This window comes from Bufo bufo, chromosome 5 (genome assembly GCF_905171765.1).
Source record: "Bufo bufo chromosome 5, aBufBuf1.1, whole genome shotgun sequence".
In the NCBI taxonomy this organism is placed as follows: domain Eukaryota; kingdom Metazoa; phylum Chordata; class Amphibia; order Anura; family Bufonidae; genus Bufo; species Bufo bufo.
This window is the reverse complement of record NC_053393.1, coordinates 458,651,116-458,675,213: the sequence shown is the minus strand read 5'-3', so window position 1 is coordinate 458,675,213 and position 24,098 is coordinate 458,651,116. Positions and strand designations below refer to the sequence as shown.

Below are 24,098 nucleotides of genomic sequence, written 5' to 3'. Positions count from 1 at the left end.
AATAGCTCTACTTGTACTTATTGATCGTATATAGCAATTAGAAATGAGCGAATCAAATTTCCTCACGCTTTGTGGTAACAAATTGCATTTTTTCCTAAAATGGCTGCTGCACGTGTTAGGACATGGAGCAAAGAACTCTGGGAACGAGTGATCACCCACAATGCCATGCATGCTGCCAATCAGCAGCCAGCCAGCCCCTGTGATGTCACAGCCCTATAAATGGCCTCAGCCATCTTGGATTCAGCCATTTTCCAGTGTACTTAGTGCAGGGAGAGATGTCAGCAGGCGCTAGGGACAGTGTTAGAAAATACTTTATTGTGCTGAAAAAACAATTTACAAATTCAGGAAAAGATTAGTCAAGGTGTATGGAAAGGATAGGGATGATGCATCACTAATTCCAGCAAACCTTGCTTGTTATTGGGGTGCAAGTTCTGTGTGAAATGGCCATTTAGAGGGTGTATTAATAGGAAAGAATATTTACCTCCTATTAGCCGTTCTGCTTTGAGTTTACATTGTTTTAATTTTTTGGGGGGGTGTATTAATAGGAAAAAAAAGGTAAAAATATATGTTATAATTGCCGTTTAGCGGTGAAGTTACATATATGTACTACAGTCATTTACAGGGTGTATTAATAGGAAAGATACGTACGTCCTATTAGTCGTTCTGCGGTGAATTGTGATTGTTATATTTCTTTTTTGGGGTGTATTAATAGGAAAAAGAATACGTCTTAATTGCAGTTCTGCTGTGAATTTACATTGTACTACAGCCATTTAAAAGAAATAATTGTCCTATTAGCCGTTCTGGGATCAGCTGACGACGGTGTAAAAGGAGTGCGCTCTTTCATGCTAAAGTAGGATCTTGGGCCTCTGCACAGTTCTTTATACCTGGCACTAACATTGACCTGTAAGGCTGAGTTCACACTTGAGTTCACGTCACGCATTGCACCCGGGCGGAAAACTCGTCCGTGTGAAAGGGGCCTAAGAGCAACGCCTGTCATCTCCGTGTCATAATGATTCACAGCATTGTTTCACTACCACAGCAGAATCCCTATACGTGTTACTGCAAGTCACAGTGTTCTACACCACTTTACAGTCTCTCTGCAGCCAGGAAATAGCAGTTTTTTAAATGTAATTTGCCACAAATAAATTCGGACCGAGACTAATCTTTTCGGAAAATTCGGCGAACCGACCGAATCGAATTTTTGAGAAAATCGCTCATCTCTAATAGCAATCTGATAGAGATTTGATTGCATTTTGTGGTAGAAATCTACAGAAATTGCTCCTCTACCTGGGAACACATCTGTCTCTGAAGACACTTAAAAAATTCAAGAAAAGCCTTGCTGAACACTTGAGGGGAAACAATGGGGCACATTTACTAAATTGTTTACACCTGTTTTTAGTCTAAAAAATCCTGTTTTAGACAATCTTATTTTTACTATTTAATCACATTTACTATTTAAATTGCTCGTGTTTTGGAGGCCTTTGCGCCTCATCTGACTATTTAGTTTTTTTAAGACTAATTCAGAAGTTTTCAAACTTTTTTCTGACCTATTTATGTAGGTTGGCCTTTTTTTCGACCTGATTTTGTCACGAAAACAGTCTAAGGCCTCTTTCACACCACCGCATGGCTTTTTCAGTGTTTTGCGGTCCGTTAACAGATCCGTTGTTCCGTTATTTGTTTCCGTTGTGTTTCCGTTTTTGTTCCGTTTTTACTGTTGTGCATTTTCATACGTATACAATATTATCTAATGACATTATAATCAAAATGAATGCTCATCTCATTGCCTTTAAGAATAAAATCAGCCTGAACCAAAGGTTTGTTATATGGCTGAGGAAGCCAAGATGAGTTCATGGCAAGTTCAGTTTATATAAAAAAAAAAAAATTGTGAACATAAACGGACATTGTATTTAAAAGTTATTGCTAAAGATATGAGACCATCTGTAAGAAGTAAGTCAACTCCCTAAGACACGTCTGTCTGGAGGGAACAAGGTTACTTGATAAGGACTCATATTCCTTGAGGCACACCTGCTGTATGAGGTTCAATTTATATATTCATAATTATATTTTATATATATATATATATATATATATCTCTGTATGGTATATTTAGTTTACAACATATGTTAATCAATAATTCATATAATGTGTTATCTATGTGTAACAATGTATCGATTTATATATATGTTATACTATGTATTTACCATTTAGAAGATATTGTAGAAGGTACAGAAACAAGTAAGTTTATGTTAATTTGGTTAATAATAGTTATTCATGGACGTAGATAAGTGAAATGTACACGTTCCGATGCCAAGCATCAAAGCCGCTATATAAAATTTTCATCAAGTCAACCTATATTTTAAAAAGATAGGAGAAGACAGTCAACTCCAACAAGTCCAGGATATAGGTAATTAAAAGTGTCAGGAAAAGACCTTCCTCAATGATTTATTTAGAAAGGTCAACGAGGGCCTGTGAAAGTATTATTAGATATTTAATTTTAATGCTTAAAAGTTGTTATGTTCATCTACAGTACCGCAGTGCCATCTGGAGGCAGATGGACAATATTATATTATTTCATTATTTGTTCTATACCATATTAGGAGTTAAGATAACGTCATGATGTTATTAGCATGCGAATACACCCACCCTACCTGATTGGGAATCCCTAATCTAAAGGGGATGATTCTTAGATAAGGGGGGAATAATTACTCGTGTGCGGAGTAGCATAAAAAAAGCTAGCAAGAGAAAAAAGCGAGAGCTGGAGATTAAGGGAGGAAGAGAGAGAAGTGGAGCTCTGTAGAGGGGTTTATTAAGATGAAAGCCATAATGAGATGCGCTATGATGGACCACCCAGCTTTCCTAGGAGCAGAAGTGAGATTCCTACTAGGACTTGGTAAGAGATACAGAAAATGATATTTCATTTTATTAAGACTAATTTGACAGTGTGGGTGAAATTATACCATCTAGATAAATAAATGATTAAATAAATTGATCATCTCCATATTGAGATGTAGTCTTAGGATATTGTGAGGCTTCATTCTACCTTCAGAAGAATCTAGACTCATAATCTAGCAAAGCATTAAATAATTGCTTTTATATATATATATATATATATATATATATATATATTGATAGAACATTCTTCGCCAAGGTAAGTGATGGATTCCCACAGGAAAGATTTATTTCAAATCCTTCCCATTTAAGACCCTAGTGTGCAGGAGGCCTTATTGTAAGGTATAATGTAAAAAAAAAAATAATATTCTGTTCTGTATTTTTGACCCGCACCTGGTTTTGGCTTGCAATAACTGATGGAAATAACTAACTAAATAACCTCATAAAAGTTGCCTGACATGCTCCGGCGAGAGTGTAGGAGCTTTAAATCCATGCTATGCATTAAAGGTGTTATCCACCGGCCTCTTCTAATAGCTGATCGGCCAGGGTCCCGGGTGCTAGACCCCTGCCAATCTGATATTAATGAACTGACATTATACTGTATTGGGGCTACAAGGAGACATTTATACTGTACAGATGCTACAAGGAGACATTATACTATGTGGAGGCTAAAAGGAGACATTATACTGTATGGGGGCTATAAGGAGACATTACAGGGAGTGCAGAATTATTAGGCAAGTTGTATTTTTGAGGATTAATTTTATTATTGAACAACAACCATGTTCTCAATGAACCCAAAAAACTCATTAATATCAAAGCTGAATATTTTTGGAAGTAGTTTTTAGTTTGTTTTTAGTTTTAGCTATTTTAGGGGGATATCTGTGTGTGCAGGTGACTATTACTGTGCATAATTATTAGGCAACTTAACAAAAAACAAATATATACCCATTTCAATTATTTATTTTTACCAGTGAAACCAATATAACATTTCAACATTCACAAATATACATTTCTGACATTCAAAAACAAAACAAAAACAAATCAGTGACCAATATAGCCACCTTTCTTTGCAAGGACACTCAAAAGCCTGCCATCCATGGATTCTGTCAGTGTTTTGATCTGTTCACCATCAACATTGCGTGCAGCAGCAACCACAGCCTTCCAGACACTGTTCAGAGAGGTGTACTGTTTTCCCTCCTTGTAAATCTCACATTTGATGATGGACCACAGGTTCTCAATGGGGTTCAGATCAGGTGAACAAGGAGGCCATGTCATTAGATTTTCTTCTTTTATACCCTTTCTTGCCAGCCACGCTGTGGAGTACTTGGACGCGTGTGATGGAGCTTTGTCCTGCATGAAAATCATGTTTTTCTTGAAGGATGCAGAGTTCTTCCTGTACCACTGCTTGAAGAAGGTGTCTTCCAGAAACTGGCATTAGGACTGGGAGTTGAGCTTGACTCCATCCTCAACCCGAAAAGGCCCCACAAGCTCATCTTTGATGATACCAGCCCAAACCAGTACTCCACCTCCACCTTGCTGGCGTCTGAGTCGGACTGGAGCTCTCTGCCCTTTTCCAATCCAGCCACGGGCCCATCCATCTGGCCCATCAAGACTCACTCTCATTTCATCAGTCCATAAAACCTTAGAAAAATCAGTCTTGAGATATTTCTTGGCCCAGTCTTGACGTTTCAGCTTGTGTGTCTTGTTCAGTGGTGGTCGTCTTTCAGCCTTTCTTACCTTGGCCATGTCTCTGAGTATTGCACACCTTGTGCTTTTGGGCACTCCAGTGATGTTGCAGCTCTGAAATATGGCCAAACTGGTGGCAAGTGGCATCTTGGCAGCTGCACGCTTGACTTTTCTCAGTTCATGGGCAGTTATTTTGCGCCTTGTTTTTCCACACGCTTCTTGCGACCCTGTTGACTATTTTGAATGAAACGCTTGATTGTTCGATGATCACGCTTCAGAAGCTTTGCAATTTTAAGAGTGCTGCATCCCTCTGCAAGATATCTCACTATTTTTGACTTTTCTGAGCCTGTCAAGTCCTTCTTTTGACCCATTTTGCCAAAGGAAAGGAAGTTGCCTAATAATTATGCACACCTAATATAGGGTGTTGATGTCATTAGACCACACCCCTTCTCATTACAGAGATGCACATCACCTAATATGCTTAATTGGTAGTAGGCTTTCGAGCCTATACAGCTTGGAGTAAGACAACATGCATAAAGAGGATAATGTGGTCAAAATACTCATTTGCCTAATAATTCTGCACGCAGTGTATACTGTATTGGGGCTACAAGGAGACATTTATACTGTACGGATGCTACAAGGAGACATTATACTGTATGGGGGCTACAAGGAGACATTATACTGTATTGGGGCTACAAGGAGACATTTATACTGTACAGATGCTACAAGGAGACATTATACTATGTGGAGGCTACAAGGAGACATTATACTGTATGGAGGCCACAAGGAGACATTATACTGTACAATTAAAGACCTGAAACACGAGTACACGTTTTAAGTGTTTTTCTTCTAAATGGGTATTTATGGTCATATACATCGTTATCACGATAAATTTCTTAATATTGTTATTGTCGGAAAAATTTTGATATCGCCCAACCCTACATCCATGAGTCTTTAGCTATGCATCTGCTGATTAGCTGTACTCTTCGTAGGCCTTGTCATAAATTAGCCACACTGCCGGCAGTCGGGAGTAAAAACTACTCCAACTCCAAGATGTTAAATGTGTGGCCCAATGTCACTGTCCCTGCCAACCCCCATCACTTCCAAGTTGCAAGCACAGCAAAAAAACACCCATGCAACAAAATATTGGTGCTTGGGCGTGTAAAGTCGTAAAATGGGGTATTGGCACTTTTTTTATGCCAAAAACTGGCATAGCGCCTGTTGTAATTGTCCTCCAACCAGCTGTCCATGCAATCTATTGACACCTTAGGTCCCACAAACAGAAATAAGCTATTTGCAGTCCTTTTCTATGTTGGCGAATAGTTGGGGGTCCTTAACACATGACCAGCTCCTTTACCTGAGAATTAAAGGAGATATCCTGGAAAACATAATGATCCTCGGGATAAGTCACTATTATCACATCAGTGGGGGGTCCAAGTCACGGCATCTCTGCCGATAAGCTGTTTCAGGGATCGGAGACAAAAGTCCTGCATGCACGACTTTAGTCTCTGCTTCAAAAATCTTCCTCCGAGCGGAAACCTAACGGACCCCATTATAGTCTATGGGGCCCGTAGGCTCCGTTCAGCTCAGTTATGTGCCGAATCCGTCCTTTTCGTTCTCCTGCTCCTATAACGGAGCAGGAGAATGGAAAGGCTGAACGCTGATGTGAACTCAGCCTAAGCGGCATCTAGGCCATGTGACCGATTTGCAGTAATGTCACTGGCCTAAGAAGAGGCTGCAGCGCTCAAGGCCTCTTCAAATAGCTGATCGGCGGGGGTTCTGGTTGTCGCACCCTCGCAGATCTGATACTGATGACCTATCCTGAGGATATCATAAATATTTATTCCTGGCTAGCCCCTTAAACAAATAGGGAATGTGAAATTATTTTTTAATTAGGAAATCTCTTAGGTTTTCTGAACTCAAAATACCCATTTCAGTTAATTAAAAGTACATAAAGGTAAGAAAAACTGACCAGTTCGAGAAGTCCCACCGTCTCCTTAGTGATCATCTTGGCATGGGAAACCTTTGTGTCTTTACTAAAACAAGTTAAAATAAGAATAGTTATTATAATAAAAAAATAAAAAAAATACATAATCTTCCTATCATATTAATTGTTTCCTTATTCAAGTCAGATTGGTTCTAATAATAATAGTGCAGTAATAATGAAAGTTTATATACATATTAGAGGTGAGCAAATTTCTTCAAATTTGTTTTGTGTCTGCTTCCCTGGTGGGCCCTCTGACACCGTTCGCTTCCCTGGTGGGCCTGCCTGCTGCCCATTCACATACTTACCTCATCCATTTGCTCGCAACGGGCCAGCCAGCGTCATCTTCATTGAAGATCTCGCACGAAATCCGGTGCACGGTGACATCACCACACCGGCCGAGTTCACGCTAGATCTTTAATCAAGATGGTGGCCGGCCCATCGCAAGCAAATGGATGAGGTAAGTATGATTTAATGTATTATTATTTTTTGTTTACACCCGATTATTGCTATCAGATGCCATGTGAAGGGGGCATCTGAGGGGTACAATGACGCAATTGCCACTTCCAGTCATTGCACCCACTACTTACAAAGAAACACGCTTCATGATGAAGCAATTTGTCACGTAGGTAATTTTTTTGTTAAATTCAGCAAAGCAGCCAAATCAAATTTATGAATACTTTTCTAATCTCTAACACTGTCAGTGACACAGACAGCACACTTTAGGCACTCCAGAAAGTACTACAAGCCTAACCCTGGTTTGCTGAGCCTCGGCCAGTCAGTGTTCGGCTTTCTTTCTCCTCCAGGAAGTCATGCCATCCACTCAGCACACAGGCCTAAGCTGGATGTGACCGGAGGGCTCTGCAGCACATCAGAAGATCTCAGTCTCAGGAGGACACAAGGTGCAAGGATATACATAGTGCAACTGCACATCACTAATGCCCCTTCACTGACATACCCCCTCCTGGAGTCCACTGACATGCCCAACCCCAACTAACAATAGCCCCCATGTGCCGGGCCCCTCACAGTGAATATACTTACCCCATTCCCCACTCCCTGCACCGCTCCTGGTCCCCGCACCACCGCTGCTGCTTCTCCCTGTACACAGATGAAAATATTCAGTGTCGGGGGGAGCAGCCAATGGCAGGCGGGGATGGGGATGAGCTTCCCTAGCATCGTTGATGAAGCTAGGGAGGCTCGTCCCCTTCCCCGCCTGCCATTGGCTGATTTCCCCCCCGACACCGGATGTTTTCATCCAGCATATTCCATGTGAGGGGCCCCATTGGATAACCCCTTTAAGTATTAAGTAGCATCATAAAGGTATTTCAGATCACTTTGTGTTACCTATGGTGTGTACACAGGACTGCAGATGACATCTACTGTATTACCTGCACTCAAAGAGTTATCACTGTGTTATCTGTGCTGTACCTGGGAGTTGTAGTCCTCTCCTCTTATACCTCTTCCCTTTAATGTATTCTGATATCACATAATAACAGCCTGGATATGCTGGGAGTTGTAGTCCTCTCCTCTAATAATTCCTTCCTGTAATGTCCTCTAATATCACATAATAACAGCCTGGATATGCTGGGAGTTGTAGTCCTCTCCTCTTATACCTAGGGTTGCCACCCGGCCGTTATCTTACCGGCAAGGTCAGTAATTTAGTGGCCCTGCTGGTGGCAGAAATTTTTTTGTACCGGCAATGTTAATTGCCGGTATTTTCCTTTGCGTACTGCCATTAATGAGCACTTCTATTGCTGAGCACTCATTAGTGCAACCTTTACCCCCCTCCCCCGTGTTAATAAAAAAAAAAGCACTCACCTCCTCCATTTGCTTGCACAGCTGACTGGATGTGCAGGATAGGACCTGCGAGACGTCATCACACTGGAGCTCCTGTCCTGTCCTGAGCTTCCAGTCAGCAGGGGGTGTTCACCGCAGCACGAGCAAATGGAGGAGGTGAGTGTTTTTTGTTTTTTTTTTGCAGAAGCAAACTGGGGGCACTAATGGGGGCATTAGTCTAACTGGGGGCACTAATGGGGGGCATTATTCTAACTGGGGGCACTAATGGGTGGCATTATTCTTCCTGGGGGGCACTAATGGGGGCATTATTTTTCCTAGGGGCACAAATGGGTGCATTATTCTTCCTGGAGGCACTAATGGGGGCATTAATTCTGGGGTGCACTAATCCGGGAATTAATATTACTTGGGGCACTAATGTGGACAGTACTAATCCTGGCTGGTGCTAATGGGGGTATTACTATTACTGGGGGCACTAATGTGGACATTAATATTATTGGGAGCCACAGTATGATAGCGAATTAACACCCAGTGTTAAGCCACGCCTCCCACATCCACACCCCCTTTGGGGTGTGGCTTAACTTGGCCGGTATTTTTTGTTGGGAAAGGTGGCAACCCTACTTATACCTCTTCCCTGTAAAGTCCTCTGATATCACATAATAACAGCCTGGATATGCTGGGAGTTGTAGTCCTCCCTGTAATGTCCTCTGATATCACATAATAACAGCCTGAATATGCTAGGAGTTGTAGCCCTCCCCTCTTTTACCTCTGTAACGCCGCAGAGGTGCATTACCACGTCTGCGCCTTGCTACGGTCTCCTATGGTTAATCTAATGTCATCATATGTATTAATTTCCAGGTCTTGCATAATGTGCATATCTATTTCCATGCAACTGTTTATGTTCATGTGTAATATGCCTGGTTCACCAGCAGGTAGCAGCATCAAAGGCAGTGCTATCTCACCTAGAGTGGAGCCATCCTTTCCATTCTATCCCCCCTCTGTGGTGTGGTGGGCGTTTTTTTCCACTTGCTGTAGGGAGGGAGGAGTTTAGTTTAGAGTTAGTTGAGTGTCACCCCCTGCTAGGGGAAGGTCGCAGGAGCCTGTCACTGCTGGACGAGCCCTGTCTGGGCCAGCTTGAGTACCTTCAGCTCTGCTGGACACAGAGGCCAAAGCTGGATGCCTCTGAAGCCAGGAGTAAATTGTTCCCTGGATAAAGTTTGAGACAGACCTGATTACAGAGCAAAATGCAGCACCGAGAGGAAGTTGAGTTCTATAGCTATCCTGTTAGCACAGCAGAGCCAGAGAGCAACAGATGTAGCAGAGAGGAGTTTGTCTGCCACAATTAATACCAAAGCCTGCTGGAAACCAAGACAAAGACTGTAAATCGTTTTGGAGGAAAGTTTATTCAAGTAAAGCTGTTATCAACTTCACCACAAGGTCTGGACTCGATTTATTTCATCATCCCCTTCGTCAACTATCCCTTTTTTGAATCAGAGCCAACGCCTGGTGTTCCAGTGTATCCAGGTAGGGGCACCGTGACACGTGCAACAATATTAAGGGACATTTAAGCCACCCTACACCACTCTGGCATTCCTACACCTGGGCACCATCTACAGTATCACTAAAAAGGGGCCCTTGTTGCTTCACTGCAACTGGCATCACAACAAAACAAGTCATTTTTTCGCTCTTAAGAGGGCCCCTAGAGGCGGCGACACTGCACCTTCTCCCTGTGATGTCTTTTAATATCACATAATAGCAGCCTGGACATGCTGGGAGTTGTAGTCATCTCCTCTTATAATTCCTTCCTGTAATTTCCTCTGATATCACATAATAACAGCCTGGATATGCTGGGAGTTGTAGCCCTCTCCTTTAATAATTTCTTTCCTGTAATGTCCTTTGATATCACATAATAATAGCCTGGATGTGCTGGGAGTTGTAGTCCTCCCTGCAATGTCCTCTGATATCACATAATAACAGCCTAAATATACTGGGAGTTGTAGCCTTCTCCTCTTATATCGTACCTCCTCCCTGTAATGTTCTCTGATATCACATAATACCAGCCTGGACATGCTGGGAGTTGTAATCCTCTCCTCTTATAATTCCTTCCTGTAAGGTCCTTTGTTTAGCTGTTCAAAAATTAGCTGTGGGTCCAATGTTTTCTAGTTACGCCCAAGGATCTAATTCATGTGCAGAAGCACGTGGACCAAGATCTCTAAGTGTGCTCATCATTACTAGAGATGAGTGAATTTCTCAAAAAGTCGATTCGCCGAATTTTCCAAAAAGATTTGATTCAACCAATTTTATTCATGGCGAATCACATAAAAAAAACAGCTATTTCCTGGCTGCAGAGAGCCTGTAAAGTGGTGTAGAACACAGAGTCTTGCAGTAACATGCATAGGGAGTCTGCTGTGGTAGTGAAACAATACTGTGAGTCAGTATGACATGTAGATGACAGGCGTCGGTCTTATAATCCCTTCACACTTCCCTCATTTGGTCAATTACAGGGCCAAAACTGACCAAATAACTTAAGTGTGAACTCAGCCTTACAAGTCAATTTTAGCACCAGGTATAAAGAACCATGCAGAGGCCCAAGATCTATGAAAGAGCGCACTCCTTTTACACTGTCATCAGCTGATTCCACATAGATGTCTACAGAACCTGTTCTATTAAACACTTATACAAGTAGAGCCCCCCTGACAGAGTGGAGAGGGTGTCAGCAGTAAGTTTGTGTTGACGTCACTGATTATTTTGCCCTTCCTCTGATCCGTCAGAACAATAATCCCCAATAAACGGATCCTGTCTGTTGAGCAGCCGCCTTCACTCGGTCAGCATTTGGTCAGTAATCCATCAGTATTGCTAATGCCAAAAAAAACAGGAGTCGATCCAAAACACAGATGACACGTGAATGGAATATTTGCATGTCTTCTGAGTTTTGTATGCACTCCTGCTTTTGGCTACCAAAATCAGAAGCCAATTCTGATGGGACTATACACGCCTTACAGCTGTTTCACAGACAGGATCCATTGTGTGTCTCATTTTTCCTTCTTTCTGACAGATCAGAAGAAGGGTCAAATAAATTATGATGTCAACAAGGCCAAAAAGGCAAAATAGTGGCCGAGTCATGGAGTGGGAAAGGGGAGAAAAGCATTAAAAGTCCACAGAGTGGCCCAGTGACATAGTGATGAGGTGGCAGCAGCATGAGGAGACCACAGAGTGGTGAGGTGGCAGCAGAATGAGGAGACCACAGAGTTGTGATGTGGCAGCAGCATGAGGAGACCACAGAGTGGTGAGGTGGCAGCAGCATCAGGAGACCACAGAGTGGCCTAGTGACAGAGTGGGGAGGTGGGGGGCAATACCGGTACCACCCGAAGATGGTGGGTGACTGTAGGAGCACCTGACAGCCGGTAGCCAGAAGAAACAGATCTCTTTTGTCAGAGTGTAGGTGTGGCACCATGGATGATCTAGTCTGATGCATCAGGCACTGGTGTTTGAAAATCCTGGCTGATCCATGCCTGATTCATCTTCACAATGGTCAGTTTCTTCACATTTTGGGTGGACAGGCGAATTCTCCTTGGGGTAACTATGGCCACCGTCGCACTCACCTGCTCTGATGCCACACTGCTGGCCAGGCAGGAAAGCTTGTCAAGGGAAAACTTTGCCAGTTGCGGCCACAAATCGAGTTTGACTGGTTAGTAGTCCTGGGGATCTTCGATGTGGGGTGGCAGTGTGCACTCCAAGTATGCCACAACCTGCTGGTTCAGGTTCTGCTCTACGTCTAGCTACTGCTGTTGGTGAGTAGTTTCTTCAGTAGGCGGGTGAAGAAAACTGCTCATCAGCGACTCTAGACTTAAGTTGCTGCTGATGGAGCTGGTATTGCTACTGCCCCCCCCCCCCCCCCCCCCCCTTGTGGCAGGCGCAGCACTATGATGTGCCTTTTGCGCTGTGGCATTACAAGAATTTTGCCATCTATGAATTTTTAGTCTAACCAGACTGTCTATTACTCTGTAATTCCTCTAGCACTGTTCTATGGAAACATTAGGTTTAAAGAGCACACCAAATGCTTGAAGTAACTTCTTTATTAACGTCAACTTTTCTTCATATATAACCCTACCGCCTCTGCAGCAGATAGTCCATGTACATAACACGTGTTGAAAAGATATTACAAAATGGCAGTATGATTAAGATGGTGGTTCAACTGTTCAATCTTGTCATTCAACATAAAATGGTGGATATATTTCTCTCTTCAGTATCTGTACTCTCACTTTAAGTTATTTAAGCACTTTATGATCTCTCTGAGAGGTATATCTGAGATTTGACCGATAGTTCTACTGATCTGTATGCAATTTGTATGGATTGCTATTTGTATGCTACCGTATTTGTAGTTTGCAACTGAATTTGGTGGAACTGTAAGTAAACACACATATACTGTAACTGGTTCAGTATACAGTTCTAAATACAATATTAACAATATGAACATGATATAACTGTTTTAACTATTTTGGCCTCTTGTTCCCATAAAACTGGACTCTCGGTGGAGTGAATGTGTCTCTTCAGCTCCTGTCTCTGGTGAATAATGATTCTGTTCTCAAGATCAAATATCACTGTCCACCCTATAACCTACACATATCCGTCACGAGTTATTTAGTTCAGTATGTGCCTCTTTCCATTTTATATCAGAATAAGTACATTCGTCAATATAATCCACACCGTCACTTGAGACGTAAGACTACCTTTAATTAACCACCTCCGAGATAGCCTCATTTATGCTTCTCCACACACCTTTTTTCCCCTCTTTTTAAATTAATTTATCCATTGACATTTACTATATATGTTGATGAGTCTTACCGGTACTTTATGAATTACTAATTATCCTGCGGGTAATATATTTAGGCCCACATGTTCTAAAGAGGGGCTCCTATCCTCATCCCCTCAGCCATTTGTTGAGTATAGTCCCACAAATTTATATATATATATATATATATATATATATATATATATTCTTTTTATTTATCTATTTATTTTTCACATATTCTATAATTTTTTAATTTTTTACTTTTCTTTTCTTTTTATCTCATCTTATTTGATCTATTCTTGTACTGATTGGCCTATATACTTTTTACTGTGTGCTCTGAGCAATCATTGGCACAATGGAACATATGGCCACAAGCATTCATTTACCTGCTACCTCTGTGACTCACTACTGGCTATCGTTTTGACCTTACAGGCAAACCAACAAGATAATCCTCCAAAGGGCCTACATATGGAACTTTTGCGTTCCAAAATGCGCTCCACTGAACATCGATAGAAAGTTGTAATACTTCCAGTTTTACAATCCACTGACTGATCTAATATTTTAATATTTAATATTTTATTATTAGGTGCCTGTTTTTATAAAAGACACCCCCCTCCCTTTTCTTGATCTTTTTAATATATTTACCTGCGAATCTTAACAAGGGAACGTGGGTGCGTTCCAGGCTGCGTTTCACTAAACTCAACCGGAAGTGACATCACTTCCGCCTTCGCTGCTACTCTAGTCCTGCCGTCAGCTATAGTCTTAGTATTTTTGATAGCAGCCCCCTTTGTATAAAGACAGCGGACAACTCATTTTTACACATATAGATTTATGCTTTACAGCCTTTGTTCAATATTGCTATGTTTAAAGCACAATGAAACTCGAGTGCGTTCCACAGTGGAACGCACCACTTCCTGTTATCAGATACCGGAAGTGATGTACTGGTATATGGAGACTAGGTTTTTTCATCCGGGTTGCCTTTCCCTAATGAAATATCTCCTATAAGTCCACAGTTTTTTTTATATACACTCACCTAAAGAATTATTAGGAAAACCTGTTCTATTTCTCATTAATGCAATTATCTAGTCAACCAATCACATGGCAGTTGCTTCAATGCATTTAGGGGGGTGGTCCTGGTCAAGACAATCTCCTGAACTCCAAACTAAATGTCAGAATGGGAAAGAAAGGTGATTTAAGCAATTTTGAGTGTGGCATGGTTGTTGGTGCCAGACGGGCCGGTCTGAGTATTTCACAATCTGCTCAGTTACTGGGATTTTCACGCACAACCATTTCTAGGGTTTACAAAGAATGGTGTGAAAAGGGAAAAACATCCAGTATGCGGCAGTCCTGTGGGCAAAAATGCCTTATGGATGCTAGAGGTCAGAGGAGAATGGGCCGACTGATTCAAGCTGATAGAAGAGCAACATTGACTGAAATAACCACTCGTTACAACCGAGGTATGCAGCAAAGCATTTGTGAAGCCACAACACGCACAACCTTGAGGCGGATGGGCTACAACAGCAGAAGACCTCACCGGGTACCACTCATCTCCACTACAAATAGGAAAAAGAGGCTACAATTTGCATGAGCTCACCAAAATTGGACTGTTGAAGACTAAAAAAAAATATTGCCTGGTCTGATGAGTCTCGATTTCTGTTGAGACATTCAAATGGTAGAGAACGAATTTGGTGTAAACAGAATGAGAACATGTATCCATCCTCTGATGGCTACTTCCAGCAGGATAATGCACCATGTCACAAAGCTCAAATCATTTCAAATTGGTTTCTTGAACATGACAATGAGTTCACTGTACTAAACTGGCCCCCACAGTCACCAGATCTCAACCCAATAGAGCATCTTTGGGATGTGGTGGAACGGGAGCTTCGTGCCCTGGATGTGCATCCCTCAAATCTCCATCAACTACAAGATGCTATCCTATCAATATGGGCCAACATTTCTAAAGAATGCTATCAGCACCTTGTTGAAACAATGCCACGTAGAATTAAGGCAGTTCTGAAGGCAAAAGGGGGGTCCAACACCGTATTAGTATGGTGTTCCTAATAATTCTTTAGGTGAGTGTATATGTCCTATATCTCCTCTCTAGCACCTCTTATATGTGTAATGAATATGTGAAATAAAACCTGTGTATAAAAAACAGCCATTTCTCTATGCACTGCTTGTGCTCAAATGTCCTCTAGTTCAGCCCCCACAGGGCTCATGTGGCCGTGAGATGTAGTCGCAACGTCTCCTGTCCCCTGACCAGCCAGATTTAGCAGCATCTGTTCCAGGACAAGAATCAGTGGAATGATGTTGTTCCTCCCGTAGTCCTGGCGACTGACAAAGTGGCCTCCTCAAAGGGCCCGAGCAAACGGCAGGTGTCACGCATGAGCTGCCACTGACTAACATCGAAGTTACACAGGGTAGTACCTCTGTCTGCCTGTATCATCAATAAATCGTTTATGGCCTTTCTCTGTTCATATAATAGGTCCAACATATGGAGGATGGAATTACAATGGGTGGAAACATCGCTATTAGCCTATGTTGGGGGACGCCGTTCTGCCTCTGCAGCTCAAGGAGGCTGTGCTTTGCAGTGAGTGGCTGAAGTGCATGCAAAGTTTCCTGGCCATTTTCCGGATGTTTTGCAGATGGGTGGAAGACTTCAGGAACCGCTTTACAACCAGATTAAACACGTGCGCCATGCAGGGTGCATGGCTCAGCCCTCCTTGACACAGCCCCGACACCATGTTCTTCCCCTTGTCGGTCACCATGGTTCCGATTTTGAGTTGTCGAGGAGAAAGTCAGGATTCGATTTCTTGATGAAGGACGCGGAGCAGTTCCCCCTTTGTGTGACTCAGTTTGCCCAGGCAAACTAGGTGCAGAACAGCATGACACCACTGTGCCCAGCACATGTGGTATGCTGGAGAAGCACTGTGAATTGTCCCTGCAGTGGAGGCTAAGGACACAGTGGAGGATGATGAGGCAGAGGCGGACATTATCGCAGGACCAACGGCGTGAGAACGTAGCGGCGGAAGCAGCGTCACCTGTCCAAGTTGGTAGTGTGGCTGGGTAGGAACCACATTTTCCCAGTGGGCCATAAAGGACATATATTGTCCTTGATCATAGTTACAGCTCCACACGTCGGCACTGCCGTGAACTTTGGCAGACACCGACAGGCTTAAGGACTGGCCCACCTTCTGTTCTTTATGTGTGCAAGGCGGGTACTAACCTTTTTTTTGCAAAGAAATGACGGCTAGGGACTTTCCACCTCAGCTCTGCACAAGCCATCAGTTCTCTGAAAGGTGCAGAGTCCACCACTTGGAAAGGGAGGGACTGCAGCACCAGCAACTTGGCCAGGAGCACGTTCAGCTTCTGTGCCGTTGGATGAGTGCACACATACTGTTGTTTCTTGGCAATCGCTTCGGTGATCGATTGCTGATGGAATGACTGATGAGGAGTAGGAGCAGGAGCATCAGGACCAACAGATGATGGGAAGGACAGACAGCTCCCTTCGGCTGAGGTGGTGGAGCCTTGACTGCATGAAATTGGTTGGGTGCCACTGGGTGATACATCGGTTGCTGCAGCAGGCTTTACCACCACATCGGAGCCACGATTCTTCCAGTCCACTTTATGGTGATGCTGCATGTGTTGATGCAGGGCCGTGGTGCCAACATTGGTACCCTGGCCACGCTTCAACTTCTGCCCACAAATTCTCCAAATGGCCATTCCCATTCTTCAGTTGCCTGCGACAGAAACATTTTGGCCACTGCCCATTCCCTTTGAAAGGCCTGTCACCTGTCTGTCTGACATACTGTATAATAAAAGAATTACAATTAAAATAATACCCCCAAAAAAAGGCTGTAGAACAATGTAACTTCACTGCTGAACTGCAATTAAGACATTATACACTCACCTAAAGAATTATTAGGAACACCATACTAATACGGTGTTGCACCCCCTTTTGCCTTCAGAACTGCCTTAATTCTACGTGGCATTGATTCAACAAGGTGCTGATAGCATTCTTTAGAAATGTTGGCCCATATTGATAGGATAGCATCTTGCAGTTGATGGAGATTTGAGGGATGCACATCCAGGGCACAAAGCTCCCGTTCCACCACATCCCAAAGATGCTCTACTGGGTTGAGATCTGGTGACTGTGGGGGCCATTTTAGTACAGTGAACTCATTGTCATGTTCAAGAAACCAATTTGAAATGATTCGAGCTTTGTGACATGGTGCATTATCCTGCTGGAAGTAGCCATCAGAGGATGGGTACATGGTGGTCATGAAGGGATGGACATGGTCAGAAACAATGCTCAGGTAGCCCGTGGCATTTAAACGATGCCCAATTGGCACTAAGGGGCCTAAAGTGTGCACAGAAAACATCCCCCACACCATTACACCACCAGCCTGCACAGTGGTAACAAGGCATGATGGATACAAGTTCTCATTCTGTTTACGCCAAATTCGGACTCTACCATTTGAATGTCTCAACAGAAATCGAGACTCATCAGACCAGGCAACATTTTTCCAGTCTTCACCAGTCCAATTTTGGTGAGCTCGTGCAAATTGTAGTCTCTTTTTCCTATTTGTAGTGGAGATGAGTGGTACCCGGTGGGGTCTTCTGCTGTTGTAGCCCATCCGCCTCAAGGTTGTGCGTGTTATGGCTTCACAAATGCTTTGCTGCATACCTCGGTTGTAATGAGTGGTTATTTCAGTCAACGTTGCTCTTCTATCAGCTTGAATCAGTCGGCCCATTCTCCTCTGACCTCTAGCATCCACAAGGCATTTTTGCCCACAGGACTGCCGCATACTGGATGTTTTTCCCTTTTCACACCATTCTTTGTAAACCCTAGAAATGGTTGTGAAATACTCAGACCGGCCCGTCTGGCACCAACAACCATGCCACGCTCAAAATTGCTTAAATCACCTTTCTTTCCCATTCTGACATTCAGTTTGGAGTTCAGGAGATTGTCTTGACCAGGATGCATTGAAGCAACTGCCATGTGATTGGTTGACTAGATAATTGCATTAATGAGAAATAGAACAGGTGTTCCTAATAATTCTTTAGGTGAGTGTGTGTGTGTATATATATATATATATATATATATATATATACACATACACACACAGATGTACCATGGTTAGCACTCCCGCTGTTAACTCAAATTCTTAACTCATTTCATTATCTTGAGACAAAAGCGATTGAAATGCAATTGAAGGTGTTTGCTTAGATTAGATAACCAAACTCAGAAATCTCAGAAAAAAGGAGTGCTAACCATGTTACATCGGTGTATATATATATATCTTTTTCATTATTTTTTTTTTCTGATCAATAATTAATCAACTCCCCCCCAAAAAAAAAACAAATCACAATTCACAGCAGAACGATAATTAAGACGTATTCTTTTTCCTATTACTACACCGCAATAAAAGAAATATAACAATCACAATTCACCGCAGAAAGGCTAATGGGACATACGTATGTTTCCTGTTAATACACCATGTAAATGGCTGTAGTACAATGTAACTTCACAGCTGAACGGCAATTAAGACATTTTTTTTTTCTGATTAATAAACTCCCCCCCCCCCAAAAAAAAAAATATTCACAATTAACCGCAAAACAGATAATAGGAAGTAGGTTTATTTCCCTTCAATATACCCTGTAAATGGCTGTAGTACAATGTAACTTCACAGCAGAATGGCAATATAGACATATTTATTTTCCTATTACTACACCACAAAAAAATTAATAGATCACAATTCACCGCAGAACGACTAAAGGGTCGTACTTATATTTCCTTTTAATACACTACGTAAATGGCTGTAGTACAATGTAACTTCACCGCTAAAAGGCAATTAATATATATATATTTTTATTTATTTTTTTCTTTCTGATTCAATAAACTCCTCCCCCCAAAAAAATAACAATCACAATTCACCGCAGAACGGCAATTGAGACGTATTCTTTTTCCTATTACTACACCCCAAAACAAGAAATATAAGAATCGCAATTCACCACAGAACGGCTAATGGGACATACATATATTTCCTTTTAATACACCACGTAAATGGCTGTAGTACAATGTAATTTCACCGCTGAACGGCACTTATGACATACATTTTTTCCTTTTTTTTTTCCTATTAATACTCCCCCCAAAAATAGTAAAACAATGTAAAATCAACGCAGAACGGCTAATAGGACGTAAGTATCTATCCTATTAATAAACCCCGTAAATGGCTGTAGTACAAAGTAACTTCACTAGAGATGAGCGAATTTCCGCTTATGAAATTTGTTTACAATTAGGGTTGAGCGAACCCGAACTGTAAAGTTCGGGTTCGTACCAAACTTTAGGATTTTTGGACCCCGGACCCAAACCCGAACATTTCAGTAAAAGTTTGGGTTCGGTGTTTTCTCTGCTTTATTAAGGCTGCAGAGCAGCCAATCAACAAGCGTTTAACTCTGTGCTCTTAGAAGCCATCACAGCCATGCCTACTAATGGTATGGCTGTGATTGGCCAGTGCAGCATGTTACCCAGGCTCTATATAAGCTTGAGTCACGTAGCGCTGCACGTCACTCTGCTCTTACTAGTGTAGGGAGATAATGCGGCTGGTGATTTCAGGGAGAGAATAGGAGAGAATCTTTGGTTCAGAACGTGAATCTAACTCAGCGATCGACATACATTTAGTTGTGTGGGTGCAGGGCACAATCTTTTTACCCTGCCCTGAGCCCAGTGACGGAAAAAATATAACTTTTAAACGTCTGTTAGTTAGGTGGGCGGCGGCGGCATTTGCAGGATTAGTCAGTGTGCAATTTTAGCTAGAAATATAGCCATAATTTTCTAGGTTTTTTGAAACACCCTTTTTGTGCAAAATACACTATTTTACATCCGTAGCTGCATCTGGACGTGTGAAATTCAAACGTTATATACAGCTTTTATATTCTGTTAGTAAATAAACACACTTTTTGGGCAATATACAACATCTGGATTAGTCAGTGTGCAATTTAAAGGATAACAGTCATATTTTTTTTTATTTGCTAGTTTATTAGAGCTAGGCATGTATACCTGAGTTAGTCTGTCAGTGATTGGCAAAAGATCTGTAATTACCTTATAATAACAGCTTTCATTAATGTCTCCTGTCCCCTTCCACTGCTCTCTTAAAAAAACATTGCTATGACTTGTCTGTCTCTGGTTACGAAGACAGAGGGGCGGTCCTTCACACTGCATGCCTGCATTAGGCTTCATAGTGAGAAGGCATGTCTCTCAGTAATCCAATCTGATTGGCTGGCAGGAAGCTGCTGGTTACAGCAAGTTTGTATGTGACCTAAGGGAATGCAGTTTAGGCCTCAGAGAACTGGCAGAGGAGCCATCTTGAGAAGATCCTCATAATGTACGGTAGGATTCAAAACAGCCGTAACTAGGGGGAAAACTCAAGAAAAACAGTGGTAAGTGAAGAAAAAGGTTCCTTTATGCATAATGCTGCTGCAGCAGTAACATATGCTAAAATTGATTTTTTTTGACGAAAATATGACAGTTATCCTTTAAGCTAGAAATACAGCTATAATTTTCTGGGTTTTTAAAAACACAATTTTTCTGCCCTTGCAGAATCAAGACGTTTGAAATTCCAGGGTTATATACTGTTGTCAAATTCAGTTATTAAACAAACACCCTTTTGGGCAAAAAAAAATTATTTGTCAGCCTTTGCTGCAGATGTCATTGTAAGATACACCCTTTATATACAGGGGTTATATTCAGTTAATTGAAATACAGCCATTTTGGACATAAATCATTAATTGCGGCCTAGTGTGGGTCAGGGCGTGTGAGATACACCCTTTATATACAGGGGTTATATTCAGTTAATTGAAATACAGCCATTTTGGGCAAACTAATTTAATTGAGGCCTAGTCTGGTTCAGGGCGTGTGAGATACACCCTGTACATACTGTCTTTCTATTCTACTATTAATTAAACACCCATTTAGGGCAAGATCCTAAATTTGAGAAATATGAGGAGAGCGTAAAATAAGGGACGTGGCCCAGGTCGTGGTGCTGCTGAGAGCTCCTGTTGCAGGGAGAGGACATGGTCGATCTGTGCCAGCTACACGCACAAGTGAAACCCTTTCCTCAGGTGTGAGTAGGTGACAGAACCTGCAGCGGTATTTGGTCGGGCCTAATGCGGCTCTACGAATGGTGAGGCCTAAACAAGTACAGGCGATAGTAGATTGGGTTGCTGACAGTGGCTCCAGTTCCTTCACATTGTCTCCTACCCAGTCTCCTGCTGAAAGATCAGAGTTGGCACCTGCAGCTGATGTCCATCAGTCTTTCACCTCACCCCCTTGCAAATCAGCCAAGCAGTCTGAGCCCCAAGTCATGCAGCAGTCTCTACTGCTTTTTGATGACTCTGTTAGCAGGGTTTCCCAGAGCCATCCACCTATCCCTGCCCCAGAAGTGAAAGAGATTGAGTGCACCAATGCCAAACCACTTATCTTTCAAGATGAGTACATGGGAGGACCATCGCAGCACATCTCGGATGATAACGAAACAGGTGCCAACTGCCTGGGCTTTCGAAAGTGTGCAGACCGACAAGGAGGGCAGGGGTGAAGACTGGGTAGAAGATGATGTGGAGGACGATGAGGTCCTCAACCCCACATGGAATCAAAGTCATTCAAGTGACCTATGTAGTTCGTTGGAAGAGGCGGTGGTCGCACAGAGCCACCAGCACAGCAGAAGAGGGAGCAGGGTGCAAAAGCGGAGTGGCCGTCCTCTAGACAGTACGCCTGCTACTGCCCACCGCAGCAAGGGACCAAGTACACCAAAGCCAGCTCCAAGGAGTTCCCTAGCGTGGCAGTTCTTCAGACAATGCGCTGACGACAGGACACAAGTGGTTTGCATGCTGTGCAATCAGAGCCTGAAGCGAGGCATAAACGTTCTCAACCTGAGAACAACCTGCATGACCAGGCAACTAAGTGCAAAGCATGAGCTGCAGTAGACACCTCAAAAACCAAGAAAGGTCTCTGGCTCCTCCTGCTTCCTCTTCTGCTGCAGTCTCGGCTTCTTCATCAACCTCTGGAGTGACAGTGCCACCTGCCAACCGCAAACAGAGGATCTGCCAGCAACACCAACACCTGGGTCACCAAGCATCTCCACAATGTCCCACGGAAGCGTTCAGCTCTCCATCTTCCAAACACTGGAGAGGAAGAGGAAGTACCCCCCTACCCACCCGCGATCCCTAGCCCTGAATGCCATCATTTCTAAATGACTGGCCTTTGAAATGCTGTCATTCCGTCTGGTGGAGACGGATAGTTTTAAAGGCCTTATGGCGGTGGCTGTCCCACAGTACGTCGTGCCCAGCCGCCACTACTTTTCCAGGCGAGCGATCCCTTCCCTGCACAACCAAGTGGGGGACAAAATCAGGTGTGCACTATGCAACGCCATCTGTGGCAAGGTGCACCTCACTACGGATACGTGGACCAGTAAGCATGGTCAGGAACGTTATATCTCCATAACAGCACACTAGGTAAATGCAGTGGCGGCTGGGCCTGAGGCTGATAGCAGTTTGGCGCATGTCCTTCCACCACCGAGGATTGCAGGGCACTTCAGTTTGCCTCCTGTTGTTTCCTCCTCCTACTCCGCTTCCTCATCCGGTCAGCGTAACACCTTCACCACCAACTTTAGCACAGCCAGGGGTAAACAACATCAGGCAGTTTTAAAACTTATCTGTTTGGGGGACAAACCCCACACCGCACAGGAGCTGTGGACGGGCCTTGAACAACAGACCGATGAGTGGTTGGTGCCAGTGAGCCTCAAGCCCGGCCTGGTGGTGTGCGATAATGGGCGAAGTCTCGTAGCAGCTCTGGGACTAGCCAGTTTGATGCACATCCCTTGCCTGGCGCATGTGCTGAATTTGGTGGTGCAGAGATTCCTTAAAAATTACCCCGATATGTCAGAGCTGCTGCATAAAGTGTGGGCCGTCTGTGCGCGCTTTCGGCGTTCTCAACTTCGGTCTTTCCGCTCACCGCCTCATATGCGACAGCCCACAAGGTGGAAATCCACCTTGCACATGCTGGCCAGAATGTGCGAGCAGCAGCAGGCGATGGTGGAGTTTCAGCTACAGCACACACGGGTGAGTCGCTCTGCGGAACAGCACCACTTCACCACCAATGACTGGGCCTCCATGCAAGACCTGTGTTCCTTGTTGCGCTGTTTTGAGTACTCCACCAACATGGACAGTGCCGATAACGTCGTTCTCAGTGTAACTATCCCACTTCTATGCCTCCTTGAAAAAACGCTGCTGGCGATGATGGAAGAGCATGTGGCACAGGAGGAGGAAGAGGGATCATTTCGTAGGGTTTCCGGCCAGTCATTCCCAAGTGGCTCCGAGGGTGGGTTCCTGCACCCACAAACGCCAGGTACACAATTGTCCAGCCAGGGCACAGTTCTGGAGGATGACGAGGTGGAGGATGAGGAGGAGGAACCATGTTCACAGCAGGGTGGCACCCAGACCAGCTCATGGCCATCACTGGTGCATGGCTGGGGGGATAGAGAGGACACAGACGAATCACCTCCCACAGAGGACAGCTTTTCGTTGCCTCTGGGCATCCTGGCACACATGAGCAATTACATGCTGCAGTGTCTCCGCAACGACCGCCAATTTGCCCACATTCTAACTTGTGCTGATTACTAGGTGGCCACGCTGCTGGATCCCTGTTACAAGAACAACATACCGTCCTTAATTCCCTCACTGGAGCGCGATCGTAAGATGCGCAAGTACAAGCGCGTGCTGGTAGATGCACTGCTGGTGGCATTCCTACCTGACAGTGGGGGCACAGTGGAAGCACAAGGCGAAGGTAGAGGACCGCCAGCACCTCATAAGGCAGGGTTAGTATGGCTGAAATGTGGAAAAGCTTTGTCAGCAAGCCACAACAACCAGCACCACCAGCTGATATGGAACGTCTTA

General features: G+C 43.5%; 1 protein-coding gene across 1 annotated transcript in view; it reads right to left on the bottom strand.

Moving 5' to 3' along the window:
- LOC121002576 (ATP-dependent translocase ABCB1-like) overlaps window positions 1–24,098 on the bottom strand; it is a 185,271-nt gene that overhangs the window by 61,062 nt on the left and 100,111 nt on the right. Inside the window, exon 4 of the mRNA XM_040434019.1 lies at window positions 6,548–6,611. Coding sequence (XP_040289953.1) covers window positions 6,548–6,611 — 64 coding nt within the window. The remainder of the gene's footprint in view (window positions 1–6,547; window positions 6,612–24,098) is intronic.